Below are 27,084 nucleotides of genomic sequence, written 5' to 3'. Positions count from 1 at the left end.
TTTCACATGTATCAAAAATCGAATTTAACACAAGTAAATAAAATACTACATAAATATACAATACATGTTTCTTATACAATTATTTTGCATATTAATTATACATTTCTAAAATATTTTTCAGTTAATATCAATGCTAGTTAAATATATGAGTAAATAACATAATAAAAAACACAGCAAATCACAATAGTAAATAAATGCATTTTGAATTGAATAAATAATACAAACTAAATGTACTGAACAAATGCAATAATTTTAGAAAATATTTAATTTTTAATAGGCAGTAGACTCAATTTATTTGTGGATCTTTTGTAAATACCCTTATTAGTTTTAACATTTACTACTCTCACTTTATACTTTTCAGGAAAAATTATGCACCCCATTAACTATTTACAAAGAGGGAAATTTTTTTCCTAATTAAGACCATGTCTTCTATTTTTATTTTCTTTATTAACTGCCATATTTTTATTTGTCATAAACTATTTAAATATGAAAGACTCTATCTCTTCCAAATTGTTTGGACTGACTTGGTAATTCTTTGCGAAGCATTAAGGCGATTTGACTCAAGATCTGTTAGAGATGTTTTAACTATTGTTGTTATTGGCCTCTCAATTAAGAAATGTGCTGGTATTAGCATTTCTAAGTGATCAGCATCAATTGAAAGTGGCATAATAGGATGAGAATTTAGAATCGCTTCGATTTGAGTAGTCATTGTTAGCAGTTCTTCATAAGTAAATTTCGAGCTTCCTGCTACGCTTTTGAAATGGTACTTAAAGGCTTTGATATTTGACTAACACAGTACTCCCCAATTTGGACATCTAGGAGGTATAAAGGTCCATTCAATATCTTCTTCTGCAAAAAAAAAAAAAAAGATCATATACGGACTCATTTTTGTTTTTAACCAATTTATATAAAGATCTTAATTCTCTGTTAGTCTCTGCCATGCTAAACCCATTATCAGAACAAAAATCTTATGACATTTATCCTTTCTGGAAATTCGGCATAGCTATCAGAGCTTCAGATGTGAAATCACTGATTATCTCAGGGTGTATAGCCTTTGTTACTAAACAAATAAATATACAAATATACACTTTAATTTCAGAATCCTTCCTTTGATATTTATTTTTGATTAAAATTGGTGTACATAAATCTATTCCCATTCAATTAAAACTTTTTCTGGAGTTATTCTTTCCCTTAGCAAATTGCCCATTTTTTGAGAATACTCTTTAGGATTATTTTTAAAGTAAATAACACAATACGGTTATGCACAATTTTTTTTTTTTTTTCCATATATATCTTCCATAAATAGGTCAATATTTTTGTCTTACCCGAAAAATTAAATGCTGAGGTCCTACATGAAAACACTTTTCATAATACTTTACAATACTTTTAATTAACTTAATAATAATTTTAATTAACCCTTCTGATGTCAGTGCACCCTTTTTCTTCTTTTGGTTTCTGCAATTTGAAATAAACCTGAAAAGATTACTTAATATTTGAACTATAGTTAGAAATCTTTTCTACAATTAACAAGATAATCGAAAAATGCTTTGTTAGAGTTTAAAGTTGAAAAACAATATAAGAGTTCTCAGATTTAAGTTCAGGTAAGTAATCTTTTTTTTTTTTTTTTTTTTTTTTTTGCTCTGGACACTCAAAGAGTTTCAGGAAGTTCATCAGATAATACAAATGGTGGACCATTCCACCACTTATTTTCACATATAAGAGAGTTAACACTGCTACCATTGCCTCAAGTCGAGGCAATGTAATACTTTTCAGTTCCACTGGACTGAGTCATCTAGAGAAGTTTGAACGGTTATCCTTTCCTAGAAAAGGAAATCAAGTATTGGGATTTGTCATCTCTTTTATTTTCTGAACTCTATTCTTTACAAATTGTTTCTACTTTCTATATGAGCCTTTAATCCAATATAGAACTATTTTGTAATGCATCCAGTGAAACACAGTAAAGCCCTTTTTCTGGCTGCTGATTCCTTGAACTTTGTAGATCAGACAAGCTGATACCAATGCTCCAAGAAGCTCAAGTCAAGGCAATGTAACTTTTTTTAATGGAGACGCTCTAGTTTTTGAAGTGACGAGGTTAACAGACACGTTGTCTTGTTTCTTTACTTTGACATAAAGTGAAGCACCATAAAAAAGTTTTGAAGCGTGGCAAAATACATGAATTGTAGAATATAGAACTAATCTTGGTAATGGCAATTCTTTACATCACTCCAACCACCTTTCTACAATTTGGTGGTCGGGGCTAAAGTTTCGTCAAACATGATATCCTTTTCCCTAAGTTCTTGGATGTGGCACTTGACTCTAATAATATAGGATATAAATATTTTTTCGTGGCTTGGGTCAAATATTTTTTCGATGCCTTGCAAGAGGGATCTTTTAGTAATTTCATTGGCAGGAATAAATTCCATTAGACCTGTATCCGGAGTGAGGCAATCGTCCTGAGTTTGCCAAGCCATACCTAACACTTTTGTCTTGTTACTTCTTAAGCAGATGGCAGTGTCAATGGAATAAGTGTCGAAACCCTCTGCTACCGACAGATTCATCAAGGTAGAGTTATTGCTGGTCCATTTTCTTATTACAATTCCCGCTTCATGATATTGTTATCATGGCGTGAAATAAGAAGAGCCTCTAAACCTCTTCTCGAGTGTCCGACACGAAATCTAGTCATCTACATACATGTAAGAGTCTAGATGTTGTATAGCTGTAGAATACTCTTCTACATATTTATTAAGGTAATGTTTCACTGTAGTCGCAACTAGAATCAGACTAGCATTTACGACAAAAATCACTCGGTTAAAACGATAAACTTCAAAAACTTTTTTTTTCTAAATACGAGGATTACTGAGTGTCTATAAAAAACGCGCTGCAGCCTTATGTTCATCCGCTAAGCAAATTTGAAAGCAACCTGTAGAATGTCGGACGATATTGCTATTCTGTTAAGCCTAAAATTTATTAACACATCTAGAAGTTTGGATATAAATTGGTTCCCGGCCACAAGCAATCATTCAAAGAGAGCTCGTTTGCTTGATGAGATGTAGCATCAGATACTATGCTTGTAGAAGTTGTGACCCTACCTCCTTTTTTCACTACTTGATGAGGCAAATAATAAATTGGCTTATCTTTACAAAATTCAAAAGTATCTACTTTTTCTATTATGCCCTTGTTTAGACAATGCTGAATAGTTTCTTCATATTTTGAATGAAGATCTGTATCCCTATGTAATTTCCTCCATAAAATTTAAAATCGTTGTTTAGCTACTATTAGATTATCTGACAACTCTTTAATTTGTTTACGGTAGGTAATTCCACAATGCATCTGCCGTTGTTGTACTGCACGGTGTCATTAAATACAGAGTGTCCATAAAAGAACTCTTTTAAGATTTAAAAAAATCATATCAAGTTAACGATATAAGTTTAGTCACATCAGTTAATTTTAAAGAGAAAGCGGTAGCTCGTCAAATTTTATTCACCCCGCTTTCAGTTTATTTTTTCAACACTAATTCGTTCAGTTTATTTTTTCAACACTATTTCGTGCGTCATTAACTTTGAAGTAACATAGCAGAGGCTCATTCTATAGTGCAGTGCGGTGGCGATAATAAAATATATAGTGCAGTGCGGACGCTATAACAAAAGGCCCATTATGTTATCTGGCTTATAAAAACTGGATCTTTACCACTGTACGGCGGAACTTTCGACGCGAGTATGGTGGTATTGCACCTACGAACAAAATTCAGAATGTAAACCATCTAAGGATAATCACTTGTTTGGCAAACATCACTTCAAACATGCTGGCTAGAACATTGAAAGAGGTTGAATATCGTTTGGTTGTGTGCCTAGCCTTTGGTTGTGTGGGCACATATTAAAATCTATTATATGGTAAAAATCTTGATAAATTAACTTTTATTACATATATATATAACATTAATCTAATTATGTAATTGAATTTTAAAAATCTGCATCAAAATCCCAGAGTTATTTTTATGGACACCCTGTATTTTTAAAGTCTGATCTTCACGGATGCATGGATCATCTCTTTTACCTAATGGTTCAAGATCAAAAAATTGTTTTAATGTGTTATCTATAGAACTATCGTTGAGAAAAAAAAAAAAAAAAAACACGAACCTAAAAAATTGCTAGTTTTCGTCTCTTCTAGTCGCCCACTCGCAACCCAACCACATTCTTTCTAAAAAAAAAAAAACTCATTCATCTTGTAAACATTATCTTTCATTATTCTAAAGTAAACATCCGCATTCAATAAAGCATGGATCTCTTTTGTCTCGAAAAGCTGTAGATAAGGTAATTCCAAAAATTTAGGAATTTTTATTTCCCAAACATCTAAAGTAGCACCTGTTTTCTGCTACAAGAAATTCTGTATTTTCCATAAAGTTTTCATTGTAGTTTGATGTTAGAATATTCCGCTTTCCTTTTACATTTTATTTTGTTGAATTAAGCCCGCAGAAACTGAAGTTTGTATTTTTTTTTTTTTTTTTTTCTAGCTTAATTCCAAGAATTTCGCTCATTTTCCTACTCAAAATATTTATATTTGATGCGGAGTCAAAAATGCCAGTGCATTTTAATAAAGTACTATTTTTTATTCTAAATGAAGATATTTCCAATAAAACATTTTTTTTTTTTTTTTTTTTTTATGAGGCAAGCTATTTAACACTATACTGCAGAGTGCAGAAGGATTTTGTGTTCCCCTGTTAAGAGTTCTGTTTCTTTATTTTTTACTAGCCACCTTCGGCGACCAGCGTTTCGCAAATTTTAATGCTCGGTAAAATTTTCAATTAAATACTTTACGTAATTTATCTTTTAATAGCTTCTTCATTAAATATTTTTAGGCTTCAAATTTCGATAGTCATATAATTCACTCATACTATTATAAAAGCTTTAAGCCGTAATATATTCTGTATATCTCTTAAAAGAGTCGTTTAGCATTTAAGTCTTATTTGCACTACAGAATAATTTTCATAATTTACGTAGTTTCTTAAGAATTATTCCACAAAAATTTCTCAGATTCGTCATAAAATTCAGTTTTTAATTTTACTTTTAAAAGAATTTAAATGACGTTGATAACAATATTTTATTTTGTTTTGATCTATAAATATACTTCAAAATATTATGAAATCTAAATTTTATACAACCTTTTGGTCTTAAGGATTCTGCTAAATATTCTTGACTCTTCAACTTTTTAATAAATAAATCAATGTTTCTATTTTCTGCAATGAAATCTGATCGATTTATGAAGATTTGAATATAATAGTTTAGAACAATCAACATTTTCATAAACTTCGGCAAATCAGCCTTGAGCGTCCTTGGCCGCTGATTGGGGTATCATCTTTGAGTCGGTCGATGAAGTGGTCTAAAATCACCCATTTTTATTGAATAGTGATATTTAAATTTTCATAGATCATTCAGTTTTAGTGGCTGATTTAATTGATTGGAGTGCAACTCTTTTTATTTAAAATATTAGTGTCTCAAGAATATTTTGTTAAATATGATTCACAGAGGATCTAGATAAAAGCTAAACATTCATAATTTACTAGAACATTAATTGGCTCAAGTGACATAAAATATTGAAGCTGATTTATTAATAATGTAGATATTGGAAAAGAATAGAAAATTTTGACTTGCCTTTATTTTTTAGAAAATATATTTCTTATTTATTTCCTGACACGTGCTGAAAATTACGCTTTTATAGGTTTGCAGCAATATATATACATATATTTTAATTTGAGCTTTTGTCAATGTGATGACAACTCGTTGATAAAAACTAATTTTTTTCCCATCCACGTGAAAAGTGCTGGTGCAGATTAAATTTTATTTTGTGCAAAATGAATTGTTGAAAAATATGGTTAAAATGTTTTTTTTTTTTTTAAATTCATTAAAAAAGAGGAACCTAATTTATTGGTTAAAACTTTGGTATTATTAAAAAGGTAATATTTTGAACTTGATGTAACATTTTTGTGCGATAATAATTTCGGAAATTATCGAGAAAAAAGCCAAAATTTCGCTTATTTTTTTAATTAATCAAAATTTTAATTAAAATAAAATTGTTCCGAGATGCACATTCCCGGCCTCCAATTTATACACGTGCCAAATTTGGTAGCTGTAGGTTGAACGGCCTGACCTGTACAATGCCAACACACATTCTGCTTTATTATAAGTATAAATGTAGATAGATTTCTGACTCATCGCAAGAAGTGATCTTATTGTTTAGATTATCTGAGATACATGGCTTTCGCTTCTCGTTTGCCTGTCTGAAATAGATTGTTTTAGAATGCAATTGCACACGTACTTACAATTACACTCATTCTTTTTATGGTTTTTTTACGGAGAATTCAGACAATTTTTACAGCCTTACTAAAAAATCTTTTTTGTGTAGTTAATTCTAAAAATTCTATACATCGATACACCGGATGTTGATTTTTTTCACAACAAATTGGACAGCTTTTATTGTCATTATTTTGTTTTACTAGAAGAATTTTAGTTTTTGTCGAAAATTTAAAAGGTTATTATTCATCACTGGTTTTGTTTCGACTGTACATTTCTGATTAACGATAAAAGCACGGCTTTTCTTTGTTCTAAAAAGATAATGAATTGTTCAGATGTTGGAACATCTGTTGCTTTTTGGCTTTGTTCAAAATTATTTGGAGATTCTTTATCAATTTCTTTAGCATAATATTAACTAACAAAATATCAAACAAATCATTTAGTTCGTATGTAAGTACTTTTAAAGCTTGCAGGTTTTTCTGAATGCAGTCAGTCATTTCGCTGATTTCTGTAGGATTTTCGTGGTTTTTTTTTTTTTTTCCTTAAAATTTAATATTCGCTGAACATGAATTTCAATAATTGGTCTTTTATTGTCGTATCGCGATTCCAGGGCTTCATATAAAGAAGTAAAAGTATCAAATGAAGATACAAATTTTTTAACTTCATTAGAAAGACAAGAATTCAAATAGCATAGTTTCTGTGACTGCGCCAATTGTTCATTAGATGTAATCAAATCATCGAATTGACTTTTAAAGTTATTAAATTGTTCATAGTTTTCGGAAAATGTGAAAAGTATTAAGGTGGGATTTTAGTTGGTATATTTAAAGATTCAGCTTCATTTCTGGAAGTTGCAGTCACGGAAGATTTACAAATAGAATTTATTGAAGTTTTGATTCTTACCTCCAAATCCTCGAGGCGGACATCATGTTGTTCCAAATCTTGTTCTAGAACTGTTAATTCAACTGTTGTTACATTATCCAATTCAAATGAATTTCGCCTTAGATTGTCTATATTTTGCTACAGCTGGTCGATTTTCTTTAATTTCACTTCCAGATCAGTCAAGTTTATGTCTTTCAACACTTTATCAAGACAGTTTCTTTCAGGGACGTTTTGGCTTTATTTAATGTATTTATACTATCTATGACTGGGCTCACGTTCGACTGGACCATAAAATAGTCTCCCTTAAAATCCAGCGTTCATTTGGTAAATTAAATAACGGACCGATGTTGTCTTTTTCTAAATTTTTTAATAACACAACACAAGAATACATAAAAGATTAATCGATATAAAAAGAACTTTAATCGTTGTGAATTTCGAATTATAAGTTGCAATGTAATAACCCACGTCAGTAGTTGCCGAGTCGCTCCCAACCGGTCATGTGATCACATTCGTGATCACCGGTTCGTGATCATGACCGGTTGGGTGCACATCTGCGCCAACAGATTGCACATATCAAAGGACTGATATGGCCTTTAACTGAAACATAGTATATTTTGTCTGAACATTTGCACATTACACTAACTCGCACATCATTGAATATAAGTTCCAATCCACTAGTCAATATGATGTCAATTATTATAGTTATCATATCAAACTCAGTCTGAATTATATATTTCTTTTGAATTTTGAGATATTTTAACTAAATATTTTGTCTGCAGATAATAGAGTCACATATAAAGCGAAATCTCTCTTAGTAGCCACTCCTCCATTCAGAGAAAATTTGACCACTCATAGAGGGTGGCCACTTTGAAGCGTTTTACAATTCCTATAATGCATAAACAAGTCTGCATATTTAAAAGGAAGGGAGACTCATTTAAAGAGAAAATAATCCTTTTTTTGTACATTTTATTGTAAAATAATATAAGTTGACTCAAAATGAACATGCGGCAAGAATAGAAAGACCACGAGCATTAGAATCAGAAGACCAAAAATTGAAGCAACTGTTCTTAACAAAAAATCGAAAGGAGAAAATGTGCTAATTCCACGCATTCCTATTATTCTTACCAACACTCTTTTGATTTCAAACAACTGCAGTTCCCCACTCGACTTGTATTCTTGATGACCATCAATAAGATTCATAAGTTCAATGACTTCAGTTGCGGATTGAACCTTGAAAAGCCATGTTTTTCACATGGCCAGTTGTATGATGGATGCTCACGAATCAGAGAGCCAAGAAATATATTTGTTCAAACACAAACAAAGGATAGTGTCCACTCTAACGCACTTAAAAAATGATGTTTACAAAAATGGAATAAATATTATTTATACTTCTCCTTTATATATCATTCAATTTCAGTGAATGTATTCATTGTCGACAAGAAAATAAATATAATTCTTTCTATCATTCCTAAATAAACAAGATAGTTATTTCAAATATCAAATGATATTTCCAGAATTATTTCATCCGCTGCGGCAATGTGGCGGATACCAGATAGTATATATATATGTGTGTAATACTTGATTCAGTATTTAAATAATTATTTTAACTTGATCAGGATTTTTATATGTATATTAATTTGTAGTTATTTAAATATTTTTTTTTTATTTTTGATTTAGTCACAATATATAGTAATAGGTTCACTTTAAATTACACTTGTATTTATGTTGCTAATTAAAAGTATATTGTATACTTCTTTGAAATCACTCAGGTTCAAATAGTAGTTGAGCTGGCATAGCTTAACATTTATCTCCTTAGTTATTATTTATAGAGGTAAAGTTTCAATTACACTGTAAGATTTCTTGTGATAAATTATCTTTCTTCTTCTGTTGCTGCTTCTTCTACTACTACTACTTTTTTTTTTTCATTTCTTATTTCTCTAAATGTTTTGCATTTTTAAAAATTTTCTTAAATGATTTTGTTTACCCATCCTGGCATATTAATTATATTAGCATTTTCTTATTTCAGTGCGATTGTGAATACTTATATATAAGTGAATTATAGCAAAAATATTGAAGGATTTCATTTTCTTTTCCTAACTGTTCTGTCTTATAAAAAATGTTAATGAATATTCTTGTGAAACAAAACGGAAGGTAATTTTAAATATGGCTTTCAAACAAATAAAAGAGTTTAAGATAAAGTATAGTAAATTTTATAGAAAAAATATTTAGGAATTTAGTTTTCTATTCCTAACTCTTCTATCTTATAAGCTGCATCAAAAAGAAAGAAAAAAAAAATGTTAATGAATATTCTTGTGAAACAAAACGGAAGGTAATTTTATCTATGGCTTTCAAATAAATAAAAAAAGTTAAAATCTTTTATAATTTAATTTTCAAAAACATTTCATGTTTGAATTTTCTTAAAACGACATAAAATCATTGGCATTCTGTGCTATGTATTGTTTGCAAAAAGTGTATTAGAATTATGACTACAGTTGATTCTGAAATTTATTTTGCTACTATTTATTTTTAGATCCAAAATAACATGATTATATGACTTTATTGACAAATTCTTATTTGAATATTTTGCATTCCTTTAAAAAAATTTGACAGATATTGGAGTTTTTATTATTTTAAAAAATTGCATATAAAAGATTTTGAGTTGTTGAAATTGCATTTTTTTTTTCCCCTTTCTTTCCAAATATGGGAAATGTATCTTGAAAACCTACTTAGATCCATGTTGCATTATGCATTACAAAGCAATGCTACTAATTTTGAGTCTATTTAATTAATAATGATGGGCATTTTCCTCTTCTCTGCATGAAATTCATGACTGTGTTGGCGTAATGTAATTAATCTGTTGACCGTATATTTAAATGATGAGTTATCCTTTCTTATTATAGGGTCCATTCATTAACTGACTTCTATGTTAAGCAAGGAACTTCTCTATTATTTACTATGGATTTAAAAGGGCTTAAAGTCGTGTGAGTATGCTAGCAAATACATATACTATACATGATGTGATTAATTTACAAGAACCATGATGCTATCACAAAACTGATTTTTTTTTTTTAATTTTTTAGATATCTATCTTTATTCTGTATCAGGATTTTTGTTAGACGTCAGAATTTTATATCATGTCAGGCATACTCTCACCAGAATGCTCATGTACATGTAAATAAGCATGTTTTTAAAAATGTGCTTATATTTATTTCTCATCATTTTTTATCCACGTTCACATCCATATTTTTTTAGGGGCCTGGATATTCAAAATTTTTTTAATATTTAATAAATCATGTAATATCTACAGGCTAATTCAAATTTATGTATCCCGTTTTGACAGGACCTGGCTAGAGAACAAGTTAACATAATTCTTTCATATTTGGTGGATACACATTTTAAGCCATGTGAAATTAATCAGTGCAATAAAAAAATTAGTTTAAAAAAAAGAGCGTTAGGTGAAATGTGGCGCTGCGATCGGTTTAAGGTAATGAATATGAAACTTGATGAACAGAAAAAGAAACAAGAAACAGAACAATCTAAAGAAAAGGGCACAATACGAGTTATCTATAATAAACTCCATCATTGCATTACTAACGCACAAATTTCGCTAACTAGAAGAAACTTCGAATATTTGACATTACGAGCTGCACTGGAGAACAAAATCTGCATAATTGGCAAACAAAAGGCTGTTTGTAACAGATAAAAAGCTGGCCTTACAGGTTTCGAATATTCTTAGGCCATTACGATGGTACTCTCTTAGCTGGAGCGTGCGTTGCCTGTAAAGTTATTATACCAAAGCAGCAATAATGCTGGCAAAGCGCTTCGCTCACGTCGAATTCAGCAATTTTTGCGTATGGGCCCAATAACATCTTCCGATTTGCTGCGAATGGTTAAATGTGTTGGATATTCAAATCAAGTGGGTTTGTCATAGAGGCGTAACCTTATTGGTTCGATTATTGAACCTATCTTATCAATTGAACCTGAATTTTTCTTATTGAGCCTATCTGGATCAATTGTAATTGTTTGTTGTAATTGTGTTTTTAAATGAGAACTTACACCGATTAAGTATGTAATGTATATGCTGCAATATGCAAAAATTTTAGTTAAAGAATTTATTTTTAAATGTCCTGCTTGGTATTTGCACTCTGCTGATAAATATATATCTTTTTGTCGTGAAGCACGCCAATATGGTTATGGGCCCAGTGAGCCACACCTTATCTTTGATGTAAAATCCATGCTTATAAACTGAATAAAGTAGTGTCATTAACTTTTGTGAATTTTACTAAGCCGAAGAAAAGATAAGTTCAGAGTTTTCGTCCTTTGTGCCCCCGAAACTCGACGTTTCGAACTACAGTACACTCCCGATTATCCGCGGAATTGGATGGCGCGGCCGCCGCGGATAATCCGAAAAAAGCTAAAAACGGGTATAGCAAAAAAGAAAACAGTCATTCCAACTTTGAAAAATCGTTTACTAACGCTTAATATTTTAGTATATCACTCAAAACTAACCTAAAATGCATTTTGTTAATGAAAACAGAAAAGTGCTTTGTATTTACGAGAGGCGTCAAGGATACACAGAAAAATTAATACATATGTACTGTTTTAATACTGTAATGTATTATGTAATTACAAAAGCATAACTGTAAAACTGCACCTTTTTGAAAAAATCAGTCAAAAAAAAAAAAAAAAAAAAAAAACTTTGTGCGGCAGGCGCGGATAAACCGCCCGTGGATAATCGGGAGTCTACTGTATTCGTCATGGAAGGGAGACATGAAAGTCTCGTTGATGGATCACGGCTGTTGGAATTTTGTAATGGGTAAAGAAAGCCTTGTCTAGAAGAAGTTACTGAAAAAGAAAAACTTGAGTATGACTGGAGAAAGCAGCGGTGTAGACAACATTTTATCATGGCATCGAAAGAAAACTTCCACTGACAGGGCACGCGATTAATGTATGAGAAATAAGCATGGGATAATTTTGAGCCTGTATCTAAAACTCGATTAACAGTTTTAATCAATGAATTTTTCGAAAAGATTTAATCCAGAAGAACAGAATGGTATTTTTTGCAGGCATCTCAGTGAAAAGAAAAATCAAGTTAAAGAAGCGGACTTCGAACTTCTTGATTTGCGTGGAACATTATTAGCATGGATCCAGGTGGAACAGAATTGGCCATGGAACATCTTATGGACCAATGAAGCTCACTTGTGCGGAACAGTGTATATCCAAAACTACCGTATCTGGTCCACTGCGAAGCCTCAAAATGTTCAACAAATGCCTTTGCATTCACCATATGTTACTGTTTAGATCGGCTTCACAGTGACCTTATTATATTGGGGCATTTTTCTTTGAGGAAATCACTCTGCGACAACCTGTTCCGTAACCGCAGCTCGGTTGCATGATATGTTGAAAACTGTTGCCATTCCAGCGGCGTGGATGCCTCACCACATCAATATCCAAACAAGATGGTGCTCCTTCTTATATAGCACGTGTGGTTCAACGATTGCTGCGCCGTCATTTTATTGAGGATTGCATTATCAGGCATGCATTTCCTACAAGATGGCCTCCACTTTCACATGACATTACTACTTGTAATTTTTGGTTTTGGTGTTACCTCAGAGATAAAGTTTATTGATAAAATATAGGAAATTTGAAAAACCAGATAATCTTGCATGTGCCCAACATCGAACCAGTTATGTTACATGCCGCTGTGAATCATGTTGTAACAGGTTAGCCCTAAAGCAATGTAGGCGCATTGAAAACCATCTGTGAAGCTTTTGTTTGTTGTCTTTAGTTTGTTTCTATCATTGAAATTTCTGTAGTAACGAAAATTTGTATTAGGTAGTAAAGTTTATTACAATTTTTTCTTGTATTCTGTCCTTTATTGTTGATGTCATATTGTTGTTTCGTATTCATTTCTTTAAACTGATAGCAGCGCCACATTTCACCTAGCGACCTTTTTAGAACTTTTATTTTTATTGTTCCAATCAATTTCCTTTTGCCTGCAATGTATATCCACCAAATATGAAGGCATTATAACTACTGGTTCTCTCGCCAGGGCGTCGTCCCAAATAGGGATACTTTAATTTGAATCATCCTGTATTTAATAATTCGAAATCCGATATTTGAATTGTGAATCCTGCTGATATATGGTAATGATGGGTTAACCGGAAAAAAGGATTTGATTCTAGCCATTATATAATTAAAGAGATAGAAAATCTGCTGTTAGAGAATGCAAAAATAAAATGTCCATTCATATATATATATATATATCTTTAAAAATGTGACTTTGAAGTGAATGCCATAAAATATTCAATAAAAACTAACAAACTTGGGAAGTGAAATAAAATTTCATTAAATAAATTTAAGCTCTAAAAAAGTCTCTGAAAAAAAGTTTTATGATAAAATAATTGGGGGGGGGAGGGCTAAAATATGAGACAAGATTCGGTCAAACAGTTAAAAGAATTGGAACAGTTTAAAAAGACATGTTTAATAATAAATTACTGTTTGTGTATATTAAAATTTTTGCTTTTTATTCTGCAAAATAAAAGCAAAATTGAAAATGTCTGTAAAAAAGCAATTTAATACTAACAAAAGCATGCAAATTATGAATGTGATTACCCAATGAAATGTGTTTAATATTTTGGGGAGGGAGGGATTCAGTTGATGCTTTTTTTGTTTAATTTATTTTAAAATTTTATTAAAAATCAAGGAAAAATTGTGTGGTTATGAAATGATATAAATGAAAGGCTAATTTGTAGAATTTTATGATGAATTGTAAATAATTTTTGCTTTCTTATGATTTACCCCATAATTATGATAAAAATCAAATCTTTTTACACTCATTTTACCTACTTTAGAAAGGCATAGAAATATTTTCTTCTTTAATAATTGTGCTGTTAAAATCTGCAATTTTATATATTAAAAAAGTAATAATAATTAGAGCTTCAAGTTTCTTTTATTATTGTATCTATTTTATTTTTTTTTAATTTCGTCTTGTTTCATTTCTTTTTTGTTTTATTGCAAAAGATTTAAGTGTTTTTCATTTTTTTTTCAATAAAATCAGGTTTCTTTATCTCTAGTAAGTAAAAATTAATTTTTGCACATTTTCAGATATTAGTTTGACATTCCCTTCTTCTTTGTAATTAAACAGACTAATGTGCATAGTTCACTGCTTCATTTTATTTGCCATAAAGCTTTTAATTTACTTTTGCTAGCAGGGTCATTAATTATATACGATTCATTATATTAATTGTAAGTCATTACATTACAGTCTAATTTTAAAAGGGAATTTTCAATTTATAGGTGGAATAGCATGGATATGACTAGTACAAAATTTGAAGAAATCATGTCTAAACATAATATGCATGAGAAAGATGAATTTAAATCCATCAAATCACTTAATATTTTCTACCAAGCTGGAACATCAAAAAGCGGCCATCCAGTGTTTTATTTCATTGCAAGGAGATACAAGTAAGTAAAAGTAATTTCTTTTTGCTTTTGTTAATATTGTTTTCCAACTTTTTCACACTATTTTGTAATATTTTTGTTTGTTTGTTTAATTCTATTGCAATAAATAATGATGTGTTAGTTAAAAACTTGATTTGTTATCAGTTTTGTATTTAGAACTAAAGATTATTGGTCACTCAACAATGAGAGAGACATGAAAATTTTACAGTTGATTGCTAAGATTAAATAATTAATTCACAATTTATTAATTTTGGCTATCTTTATTATCAAATTCAAAAATTTCTATTATAGTCATGAAGAAATATTACTTTAAATTAGATTTATATAAATTCACTTATTTGGTGTGACTATTCATATTTGCATTATAAACGTTGATTTACAAAATAATTTTGAATATTGAATAATCTCAATTTCCTTGGAAAGTATATCAGTGTCACTACGAATATTAACTTGCAGGTATATTTTCAGAATTGGTGAAACAAATGGGGATCTCCTAATTTACCATGTAATTTTAACGTTAAAACCATTCTGTCATAAAGCATTTGAATTGGTTGTGGACTTCACTCATACCAGCACTGAGAATCGTTTTAGGGTATGTAATTTGGCTTAGCAATACTTTTAGTGTTTAACTGAATGATTTTATATCAATAATAAGAATGAAATGAAAAAATTCATAATTGTTTTTCTTTTTTGACTTTAGACTGAATTTCTTCAAAAATGGTTTGTAGTGCTTCCTGAAGTAGCATATGAAAAAATTCAAGCAGCTTATATTTACAATTGTAATTCTTGGGTTAGAGAATACACTAAGTACCATGACAGAATTCTGGCTCCTCTTAAAGTAATTATTTGCTTATTACACTGTAAATACAAATTTCTAAATTTTTAAATCAGCACCAATTTTTATTTCTCAATTATAGCATAAATTATTGGTCCCATTTAATATATTCTATCAGTGTATATCATTCAGTGAATTATAATAAAATAGAGTTAAGGGATGATATATGATTGCATAATATTTATTAATATATTAAATGGATATTTAAAATTATTTCTTTATCTCTTCAGATAAAGAAATAAAATCTGTAGAAATTATTATCTCTGTAATAATTTCTACAGTTATTACACACTTTTGTATTTAATTTATGCGAAATTTGTTTTTCAGGGTTGTCGAAAACTTATTTTCTTGGACACACCGCAAAGACTTAACGATTACATAGAGACTGATCAACAGCGTCTTCCAGGTGCTACCTTATCTTTAGATGAAGATTTAAAAGTTTTCAATAATGCTTTAAAATTATCCCACAAAGACACAAAAGTTGCTATAAAAGTAAGCTATTTTTTTCTGACTTCCATTATTTAATTTAAATTATTTTTTTAAATATTTGTTTGTAATTATAAGTTTTAGTTTTCATTTACAAAAATGTTTTTATGTGCTTTATATATATATATATATATATATATAATATTGATAACAATTCCAGGTTGGACCTACTGCTATTCAAGTTACTTCTGCTGAAAAAACCAAAGTTATTGGGCATTCAGTTTTACTGAATGATGTTTACTATGCATCAGAGATTGAAGAAGTAAGTTTCCAGTTTTTGTTAACCTAAATGGGCTTAAAAAAATTGTAGGGGCATTAATTTTTACTTTTTCTGGAACATTTCTTTGCAGTAAAACAAGCAAAACTTTGTGATAAAGCAGATATGAGGTAATTTCTCTGTTTGATTTAGGATAATTGTTTTTATAATTGATAAATTTATATTAAATCTTCCTTTAATTTTTTATTTAAGACATCCGGCAAGGAAATTATTGTTGAGGAACTTATTCCTGATCATTAAAAGAATTTTTTTTCAAACATATGAATAATTTGTTGATTACTCTTCTTATTTTCATTGGTATTTATGAATATCCATCTTAAACTTATGTGTGTATTGCATCAAAAAATTCAGTTAAGTTGATTTTTTTTTAAATATAGCTTTCAAATTTATTAAAAGTGCATTGAATGTGAAATGAAACAAATTCAGATCAATATTTAAAAATTTTCTTTAAATGCATGCAAAATGTCAAGATACAAACTTTTTTAATGATTACAATTTTTTTCTCTTTGTATACTTGATATATGAAATGAAAATGTTTACTTCATATATTTTGTATATTTCATAATGTATAAAGATGAAAACATGGTAAAATTCAAATTGCCTATGTTACTTAAATGATGCTGACATTCTCTATGGTTTCTTTCTATTTAGGTATGTTTGGTGGATGACAATCAGTTTACTCTAACTATAGCAAATGAAAGTGGACCACTGTCTTTCATCCATAATGACTGTGATAGTATAGTTCAGGCTATAATACATATCAGAACTCGCTGGGAACTATCTCAACCAGTGAGTTCATGTTTATTTATTTATTTTCATTTTCTCTGCATCTGTATTTATGTTTGTATTCTTTTGAAAGCTACAAACCTACTTGTTGTACATTGCATGTTTTAACTTGACAGAATTATTTTTATTAATTTTACAGAATTTTCTTATTTATTTGGGGCTTAGGGTTCTCAAATTTATTTAATATACTGTTCTATTTTCTAAAGTGTCACTTTCAAATCGCATCAAAAATACGATGCAGTAAAGCTCTATTTATTGTTTTCTCACTTATATGTCATTTCATTGCTGCTCCAATTTATTTATAATCATTGTAATGAAAAATTCCTTTTTTATATATATTACACAATTATAAAGGCCTTGGTGGACTAATGGTAAGGTCTCGGTTTCGGAATCAGAGGGTTTCAGGTTTGAGACTTTATTCCACCAAAAAACTGTCGTGTAAGCATGTTAAATCCGGTGGAGTCAAACATTCTCCCACTTATGTGTGAAAGTTTGATGAGGGCTGCCAGTTCAGGTTTCGTCCTTGTCATCTGACTGCAGCTCAAAATTGCGAGTCTGTCCCAAAATAGCCCTAATGTTGATTTAAAACGGGACGTTGATGTAACTAAACTACACAATTATAAAATTTTATTTATATGTTGTTTTAGATGATGAGTACTGGAATCTCCTGTTTGCAGATATCTCTTTTGAATATCTAAACAATATCATTCATGATTTTGGAATTATTTATTATTCAGAAATTAAAAGAAGATGCATTATCTGATTCCAAGTAATGTAATATTGTTTAAAAAAAATTGATGTTGATGTCCTTCCACTGCATAAGCAATGGATTCAATTGAAAAACTTTGTTTTTTCAATTGAAGGGTAAAATAAATTCAACCACTGATTAATTTACTTAATTTGATTCATAATATTTACCAAAAATCTGTGTGTCAAGAAAGGATTAAGGAATTTTTTAATAAACCACCTATCTTCATGCACATAAATTGTATAAAGTAAGAAATGTATAATTAACGCTCAAGTTATGTAATAAACATATCTTAATATATTTTGCTTACTTTTCTTGTAAATAATATTCTGTTGTTGTTTTTTAGTAGTATATAGAAATAATCTGTTAGAACTTTAATATTGTCATATTGAAATAAGTTTCTATTAATATAATTAATTTTATAATAAACTAAATTTATTAAAGCTTTATTGTATATTCAAAACAAGCTAATAGTATTGGATTTCACCCCCCCCCCATTTATTGTAGGATTCTGTAACAGTTCATACAAAGATACGACCAAAAGATGTTCCAGGCACTCTTTTAAACATGGCCCTGTTAAATCTTGGCAGTTCAGATCCCAATTTAAGAACTACTGCTTACAATCTGTTATGTGCACTAACTGGTACTTTTGATTTGAAAATTGAAGGACAACTTTTAGAGACTGCAGGTATGTATTTTTTAATAGAAAAATAAGTTTATGTATGAACATATATTTACACAGCATACTATGCATGCTGTATATTATCCTTGTAAATAACTTCTATTCATTTATTTCCTATTATGTAATAATTTTTATTAGCTGATTATTTCTCAGCTTTATATATTAAGTGTGATTTAAAACTTTTTTGCTTTTGCTTTTTACAATGATATAACCCAATTTGCAAAATTTTTTAATTAAATTGAATGCTGAAACTGAAGTACACAATAAGAATAGAACGTGTAGAAAATCACTGCATTTAAAAAAAAAGTACTGAGCTTTTATAAATGAAAATATTTTGTATTTTTATGAAATTTATATCTGTTTTGAAGTTTAATAAGTTTATGTAATTACAAAAGGTTTCTTTCATTAATTATTCACTGTCAGTGTGCATGCTTAATTCAAAATATTTATTAGAAATTTTAAAAATCTCTTGAATTATTTATGTATTTCTTGTAAATATGAAAAATCTAATACTTAAATAAAAGTTTACTTATTCTTCTGACCGTAGAGAAAAAGACAATTTAAAATCATGAACTATAAAATCCATTGCTATTTTTTCATTACATAAAGTGAAGTCAAACTCTTGATTATTATTCTTGAATTTCTGAAATAATTTTTTACAACTGGGTGAAAGCAAATGATTTAATGGTTGATGAAACAAGGAAATAGGTCTGTCTTAAATTTCATTCAATGTGAAGCTGCTGTTACAAATCATATCTAAAAATATTTTTAAAAATGGGTTAAATTACACAAACAAATATAACAATGAAAAATAAGTAGTTAAATTTTAATTTGGAGTAATATATTTCAAATTTTATGGTAATAGTTTATAACTATCTTTGTGTGATGTAATATTTTCATAAGCCATCACTAAAATCATCAAATTTCACTTCATTTTTGAAGTGAGTTCACTTCATTTTTGAAGTTTGAGTTAAAACTAACTCAAACATTGAATAATTTCTTTGAAAATTACATTCCTATCCTTCAAATTATTTTTGTGTCAATTTTGGTAACTTTAATTTTAATTGTTTAACTTGTAATAGGCTAAAAGACAAGAGATGCATTCCTGCTTTTAGTATTAATAAATATGACTGTATAATGAGGATAAATACTAATGTCTCTATTATTTAAAAGATATTGCAATGATATGTCATAAAAAAAAATTCAAAACTTTTAAAAGAATGAAGTTTGAAATTTTTTTATTTTTCAGGAAATGTTTGATATATTGATAGTTTAAACCGCTAAAAAGTTGAATAAATTCAGTAATTTGAGTGAAAATTTTGATATATTATAAAAATATTAAATCAATATTTGATGTATTGACCTTATATCAGGACTGGAATAAGATTGCTGAGGATCCCTGGCATTGGTATCCTGGAAGATGCTGGGCTCCGAAATAATTACATATTGATTTGTCCATCATTGTGTTTTTAAATATAAATTCAAAATTTCTTACACATTTTAATGCATTTTTGTTAATAATTATCTTTATAACTGTTATATTACTTTTTATCTAAAATTCAGTTAATCTGCTTGAATAAGTAATGCATAATTACAAGTTGATTTTACCATATTATTTCAAAATACTATAATTATTTAGGCTAAACTTCAACTTCCAAACCAGCTTAAAAATTTTTAAGGGGGGATGTATATTATAATTTAAAAAATTGAGAGAAGCTCTATTTTTGTATTTGCTCTGGCAACATTTATATAGGTATGCCTCTGATCTGGCACAATTCATTATTTTGCAAAGTGCATGGTTTTCTTTTTCACACACACACACCCTTTGCCAACTTGTAATATTAAAATGAATATTTTCAAGATTAAATGGATGTAAAATTATGAACCCATGCCTTTATCTGTGTCAAATATTAAAATGTTTTTCTTTATGCTTACCCAGGTCTCTGCATTCCTTCCAATAATACAATATTTATTAAACAAATCAGTGAAAAATTGGCTCAGAATGCATCACATTTGACTCTAGAATTTTTAGAAGAATGTATTCAAGGCTTCCGATCATCAACAATTGAACTAAAACATTTATGTTTAGAATACAAGACACCATGGCTACCAAACTTAACAAGGTTTGCACCCTTTAGTGAAACTTGAAATTTAAATTTTATTATGCATATCTGAATGTCTTTTCTATTTATAATTTCATAAACAATGTGTTGAAATATATTTTGTGTAGTTTTGAGTAATTCCTTTTGAAATATATTGCTATATGTTGTGGAAATATTGAATTATAAATAATTGAATTCACTGTTTTAAGTATTTATTTATATGAATATATTGTTTATTTTTTTAACTATTCAAATTTTCTACCAAGGAATTATGTAGAAGATTCAAATCCATTTTTCAAAAAGTTTAATTTTATATATAAATTGAATAAAAACTAATAACTATATTAAGACTTATTGATATTGTTGGTTACAATCATATGTCTAAGTGGTATCACTTACCACATAAAGAAGATTTTTATAGTAATTAATTTCTCTTTATTTTTAACAAGAAATCAAATTTTTATATATGGTTGTTGTTTAACTAATGAGTAAAGTTCATATATTAGAGAAAAAATGTTTATTCTAAATACATATACTGTGAAATATTTAACTTATTTGAACCTCTGTTACATTTATAATAAATTAATTCATTTTTAAACTTGTGGTCTAAAAATTCTTTCAAAAATGTTATGATTTCATATAAAAATCATTTAAAATCCTTAGAAAATCTCAAATGTTATACGATAATAGTTTGATTAAAAAAGGCCCTATATTCTCAAAACAGAAAGTTAAGGAAGAAATTAATTAAATGGTTGAAATAAAATAGCATCTAAATTGTTAAAAATAAAATGACCTTTTCATGCAATCTTATTTTATAAGTCTCTAGCTGATTGTGTTTAGTATATTTTTTAGTCAATGTTCCAACTGATTTTAAAATAAAATCTATGATATAAATTGATTTTTTTCTGTGTTTTATTTAGATTTTGCAAACATAATGATGACAGTAAACGCCAAAGAGTGGCTACTATTTTAGACAAGCTTATTACACTTACAATTGAAGAAGTTGAGGTAATGTATAATTTTAATATTTATGAAATTTTATTTTTTATTCTAGGAAAATCTTGTACATTTTCTTGATTCTAATTCATCTTTTTTTAGATGTATCCATCAATTCAAGCAAAAATTTGGGGAAATATTGGACAAGTATCAGATTTATTGGATACTGTACTGGATAGTTTTATTAAAGTAAGATACTTAAAATCTCTTGTTAATAAAATATAAATTTTAAATTTATGTTGATGATTTTTTTAGAAATATTTTATATGGTACTCTTTTGTATTATAAGTCTAATAAATACGATTTTAACTATGTTTTATTACACTTTTTAAGAGGAGTGTTACTGGTGGTTTGGGATCAGCTCAGTCTGAAATTATGGCTGATACAGCAGTTGCATTAGCCTCTTCTAATGTTCAACTTGTTGCTTTGAAAGTAATAAGTCGTTTGTGTAGGGTAAGTTTGGGAAAAATGTTTATTGGTAAATATTTAAGAATTTATGCGTTTTCATTGTTAATGTATTGTTTGTTTGATTTGTTTCATTTTTATGCATAATTTATAGATTTCTAATATCAGTTGTCTAAGATTAATAGTCTCTTATTTATAATATAACATAAAATATTTATTGCTATCATATTGATCAGTTTGTGAATTTAATTGTGCTTTTGGTGATTATATGGGCTTTATTTTTAAGCCATTCTTTAGATAGATAGGAACAACTATTTTATTATTCTTATTCAATATACGCAGTCTCTCTTCATTTATGAAATACTCTGTGATATGTCTTCTGTTACATCTTAATTCAGATAATCAAAATCTTGTCTATAAATATAACATAAGCATCTATTCCGTTTATAAATATCAAAGTGGATGATTGAAAAAAATGACTATTTTATTTTGAGTAATCTTGATGATGAATTGAAACCAAATTGAAAATTACATATTTTAATATTAATGATGTTTTGTGATTTTTGATATGCAATAAAATCATTATATCCTCTCTTTGTGAAGTAATTAGCTTCTTGTAATGGATGGATGTCTAGATTTTTTTTTTTTTATTGCAATGGGAGAGATTATTCCCTAATTAATTGAAAAACATTGTGTAGTTTTATATACAGCAGAATACATAGCAATAAGTTATTAAATCATTTGTATTGCAAACTTTTTACAATAACTAACATTAAATATGACTGTCATCATATGTAAACTAGATTTTTTTTTTTTTTTAATTGATAAGAATCAATTTTTGAGAAGCTTATAGTTTTCACTTAATCATCAGAAATTAGTGGTCCAAAATTGTAAAATAATAATTTCCTTTTAGAATGTTATAAAATGACACTATCAAAAAGTATTATATCCCAAATACTGATTTAAAACTTTATAAACTTGGTTTCCTATTTCAAAATTTTAATTAAGATTAAAGTTAACGGTAATACTAGCTATCTTTGTAAGATTCTGTGCCTTTAATTTTTTTTGTTGATTAAATTTCCCTTCTTAGGTGATTGATAAAACTTGTGCTTCACCAACTTCCACTTTGGAACAACATTTAATGTGGGATGACATAGCAATTCTAGCTCGTTACCTTTTGATGCTGTCTTTCAATAATTCACTAGATGGTAAGCTCATATTTTTAAAAATGAAAAGTTCATATTTAAGCTTTTATTAAAGACCATGACGATCAAGAGAACTAATGAAATGTAATAAATATAAATATAAACTAAAACTTTATATTTGATATGATTGGTAAATGATTCTTTACAGATACTTTTACAATACTTACTCATCATCATATCTTCCAGCAGTAATGTATATCTGGTAACTTGGAACAATTTTCACATAATTTTAAAAATGCCAGTATTTCTGGCAAATGTGTAGCCATTGTGAATGTTTGAGCAGTTCATGCAAAGTTCTTCAATATAGTTTGTCCTAAAATTTATGTCATTTACTATTGAAGGATGCAATTTTTAGTTGTTATTGCATCCATAGTGAATTCTCCATCCTCAAATCACTAAACACCTGAATGATACTGCTGCAATAATATGGAAACAATGAATTCATGCAAAATAAATCCATTGTGAAGTATGTTATTCTTATATAATATTATTATAAAAGCATTATATATATTATAATGTTATTATAAAGCCATATGCTCTCAATCAGTGTCGGGGCATTTAGTATCTGCAACAGCATTTATTTTCCACTGAGGAATCAAGTTGCTGTTATAAGCACTTTTATGAATATCAGTCTTGTCAATGATGCTGTATTAATAAAAATTTATATTTCTTATCATGTGTATCTCTTATGCTTTCACCTTTGGGTTAGTTGTGCCATTTTTGAAAAAAAAATTATATAGTATACTCTACCATTTATTAACCCCCCCCCACATTAGTTTCAACTCAGCATGTATATTTAATGAAAAATGTAATATCAAAGAATGTTGGGATGTCAAAAGAAATTCAAGTTTTACTACATATTGATTGGTGTAGATATGTATAAATCTTTCAATATTATAATAAAAATATATTAATTTTTAATATTTTGGAGAAATAAGCAACCTATCAAAATTTCATTCTACATTAGATTTTCTTTTCTCTTACAGTGGCAAGTCATTTACCTTATTTATTTCACATTGTTACATTACTGGTTCACACTGGTCCTGTCTCCTTAAGAGCATCAATTCATGGGTTAGTGATAAATGTGATTCATTCCTTATGTACCTGCACTAAGCCATCATTTGGAGGTAAAATCCCCCTTTTTTTTCTGTAATTAATAAACTATATAGACTTAAATAGTTATTTCCAATTATATCTTGATTGTACATAATCTTTTTTAGAAACTCAGAGAATATTGAGGTTAAGTTTGGATGAGTTCTCACTTCCCAAATTCTATTTATTATTTGGTATAAGCAAAGTAAAATCTGCAGCTGTGACAGCCTTTCGTTCAAATTGTCGTCATGTGGACCGTTCCTTTGGTTGTTCTAACACAGATAATGAGCCAATGCCTTTGGCATCTTTAGAAATAATAACTGATGCAATTCTAGAAATAATGGAGGTATGAAATTTTAGATTAACTCTGATTTTAAATTTTATTTGAAGTTTTCTTTGTCATGTTAAATAATATTTCTTAATATCTTTAGGCTTGTATGAAAAACATTAACAACTGTGACTGGTTGCAACAATGGACGTCTTTAGCCAAAAGGTATAAATTCAAATTTTCTAATTGTCTTTTGATTCTTTATTAGGCACAAATATACTTTTCATATCTTTTAATTCAGAAAATTTTAATGATTAGTTTTTCCAACTTCATGGCTAATTCTTTAGATGCCATATCACAAATACACATCAGTATTATTGAATATGTGAAACTGAATATTAAGATTTCTGTTTGTTTATTCATACATTGCATGTTGCAGTATATTGATTACTTAGAGCAATTTCTGGTTAAAACAAAATATCTTTATGTCAGTGTTTGAATATTTATTTCTTTTGCTTATTCCATAGGAACTTATATATTTCTTATACTTATTCCGACTGAAAAATATTGCAGTTGTGCTTAATTCTTTAAATATTTCATTACATTGAAAAAAATTAATAAGTAAAACTAAAATACACATTCCTACCTTCCAGTGCATATCTCTGAATTTCATAATTTTAGATCTGATAATTTACCCCGAAAATGTGTACATTATTTTCTATTATTAACTGGCATTGACTAAACTTATATTCCTGAGCTTCAAATTTTGATAGACATATAACACATATAATCTTAGAAGCTTTACAACATTTTGTTTATTGTACTATTCATTTTCTTAATTATTTCTCCATTTCTTCCATATCCATTTATATCTCAGGAAAGTTAAACCAATATTAAAATTATTATTAATCTGAATATAAAGCTCAATTTTAAATACAATAAAATTCAAAAAATTTAATTAAAATTTATCTTATACTAAACCTCTTTTGCATGGGAAAATAGACCAACTTTTCATAACTTGAGCTCAACAACAAGAGGGGGAAAATGTTCTGGTGAAATATTTGTAGCAACTATGAAAACCATTTTAGTTTCACTTCAGCTATGAAATATTTTGTGTAAAATATGTTTAAAATAATCTTGGAAAAAAAATTTGGAATCTTAAGTTGATATGAAAATTCGTTTTTATACTATCATATTTTTTAGTAGTTTACACAGAAAACACCAAAAATTTGCTTAATTTTCAATTAAAATATCTGAAATGAAGTACTCTAAAATGCACTCTTCGACATATGAGCCGTTTATTTTGAAAATGTGGCAAGTCCATTTTTTGTTATTGCGAGATATTTAAAAGTTTGTGTTTCAATAAATTTAAAAATATTGGTTAGTATTAATAGATATATTTTTTGTATTTTGTGGTACCAAATAATGTAGACTTATAATCCAATAGTGTTTACAGTGCTGACTAAAAAATAAGAGTTCCATTATAACTAAATGAACTTGCATCACTTTCAAAATTAAAGAATTATTACAATTATTCATTTAATTGGGCATCAGCTGTATCAGCCTTTTTTTAAGAATAAAAACAAAATGCTATTCAAATTTTTATAAATATTTATTCATTTGATAAAAAGGGATACAAAACCAAAAAAATTCTAGTAGAAAATATAACATTATTACAAATAATTCAGTTTTATTAAGAATTTCAATGAAATGATATATTTCAGTTTATAAGTAAGGTATAATCCATTTGAATTTTATTCTAGATTTAACATTTTAAAAAATTCATGATGAACGCGAGGTGTATATGATAATAAATCCATCATATCCTTGTATTTTTCAAATGTAATAAATCTTTTTTTCTTACATAGATAATTTTATATTTCTGAAATTACTTGGAATTATTTACCTTCCTCATAGTGTTGTTGATTTTAAATTCAAAATCTCGTTCTATTGAAGTTTTGTTGAATATTTTGTATGCCGCATCCCTTGTAAATCTGATCCAGCATATAGTTAATCAATTCACGGTTTCCCCATCGGTATTTTTCTTTTTTTTTTAAAACCGCTTTTTCCAGAGGTTGGGTTGAAAATAAATTTTCATGCTTAATTTCATGTACTAAAAATTTATTATGCTTTCGACATTTTTGTATTATTTTATAGTAATCCTGAGGAATATGCAAGGAACTGGTTTCTGGATTGAATAGTTACTGGATATTTTCACCACTCCAAAATCACGATCATTCGGTAGAAATGAATTTCCTGACAATAAAAATTTGTGATTAATGATATTTATTTCATTGTCACTGAACTGAATAATCGGTGATGGAAGTAAACATTATTATCGACTCACAAAATTAAGATAGACTTTTTGTTATTTAAAAAATACTGTACAACCACCGATTTTCAATATAAAAAATAGAAACACCCTAGATTTCAGACATGATGTCAAATGGCCACATTTCCTTCACCATAGAGCAACCGGAGCTAAATTTTGCCGTAATATATTCGGTCAAATATAATTTCAATCTAAGATGGACTTGCACCATTTTCAAAATAAACAAGATTTTAAATACCG

General features: G+C 28.4%; 1 protein-coding gene across 3 annotated transcripts in view; it reads left to right on the top strand.

The window, feature by feature from the left end:
* The window catches only part of LOC129971220 (neurofibromin-like), a 109,179-nt gene that overhangs the window by 51,687 nt on the left and 30,408 nt on the right, over positions 1 to 27,084 (top strand). For 2 of the 3 annotated variants that reach the window (XM_056084805.1, XM_056084804.1), the window contains exons 32-47: positions 10,067 to 10,147; positions 14,466 to 14,633; positions 15,099 to 15,222; positions 15,331 to 15,468; positions 15,793 to 15,957; positions 16,112 to 16,213; positions 16,880 to 17,017; positions 18,270 to 18,450; positions 20,384 to 20,567; positions 21,467 to 21,554; positions 21,645 to 21,731; positions 21,876 to 21,995; positions 23,038 to 23,155; positions 24,139 to 24,279; positions 24,373 to 24,590; positions 24,676 to 24,737. In XM_056084805.1, coding sequence (XP_055940780.1) covers positions 10,067 to 10,147; positions 14,466 to 14,633; positions 15,099 to 15,222; positions 15,331 to 15,468; positions 15,793 to 15,957; positions 16,112 to 16,213; positions 16,880 to 17,017; positions 18,270 to 18,450; positions 20,384 to 20,567; positions 21,467 to 21,554; positions 21,645 to 21,731; positions 21,876 to 21,995; positions 23,038 to 23,155; positions 24,139 to 24,279; positions 24,373 to 24,590; positions 24,676 to 24,737 — 2,115 coding nt within the window. The remainder of the gene's footprint in view (positions 1 to 10,066; positions 10,148 to 14,465; positions 14,634 to 15,098; positions 15,223 to 15,330; positions 15,469 to 15,792; positions 15,958 to 16,111; positions 16,214 to 16,879; positions 17,018 to 18,269; positions 18,451 to 20,383; positions 20,568 to 21,466; positions 21,555 to 21,644; positions 21,732 to 21,875; positions 21,996 to 23,037; positions 23,156 to 24,138; positions 24,280 to 24,372; positions 24,591 to 24,675; positions 24,738 to 27,084) is intronic. The other variant, XM_056084806.1, reaches the window with a different exon arrangement.

The sequence above is a fragment of the Argiope bruennichi genome, chromosome 6 (assembly GCF_947563725.1).
Source record: "Argiope bruennichi chromosome 6, qqArgBrue1.1, whole genome shotgun sequence".
NCBI classification, from domain to species: domain Eukaryota; kingdom Metazoa; phylum Arthropoda; class Arachnida; order Araneae; family Araneidae; genus Argiope; species Argiope bruennichi.
Note: the sequence above shows the minus strand (reverse complement) of the source record. Positions and strands in the feature narration are given on the sequence as shown.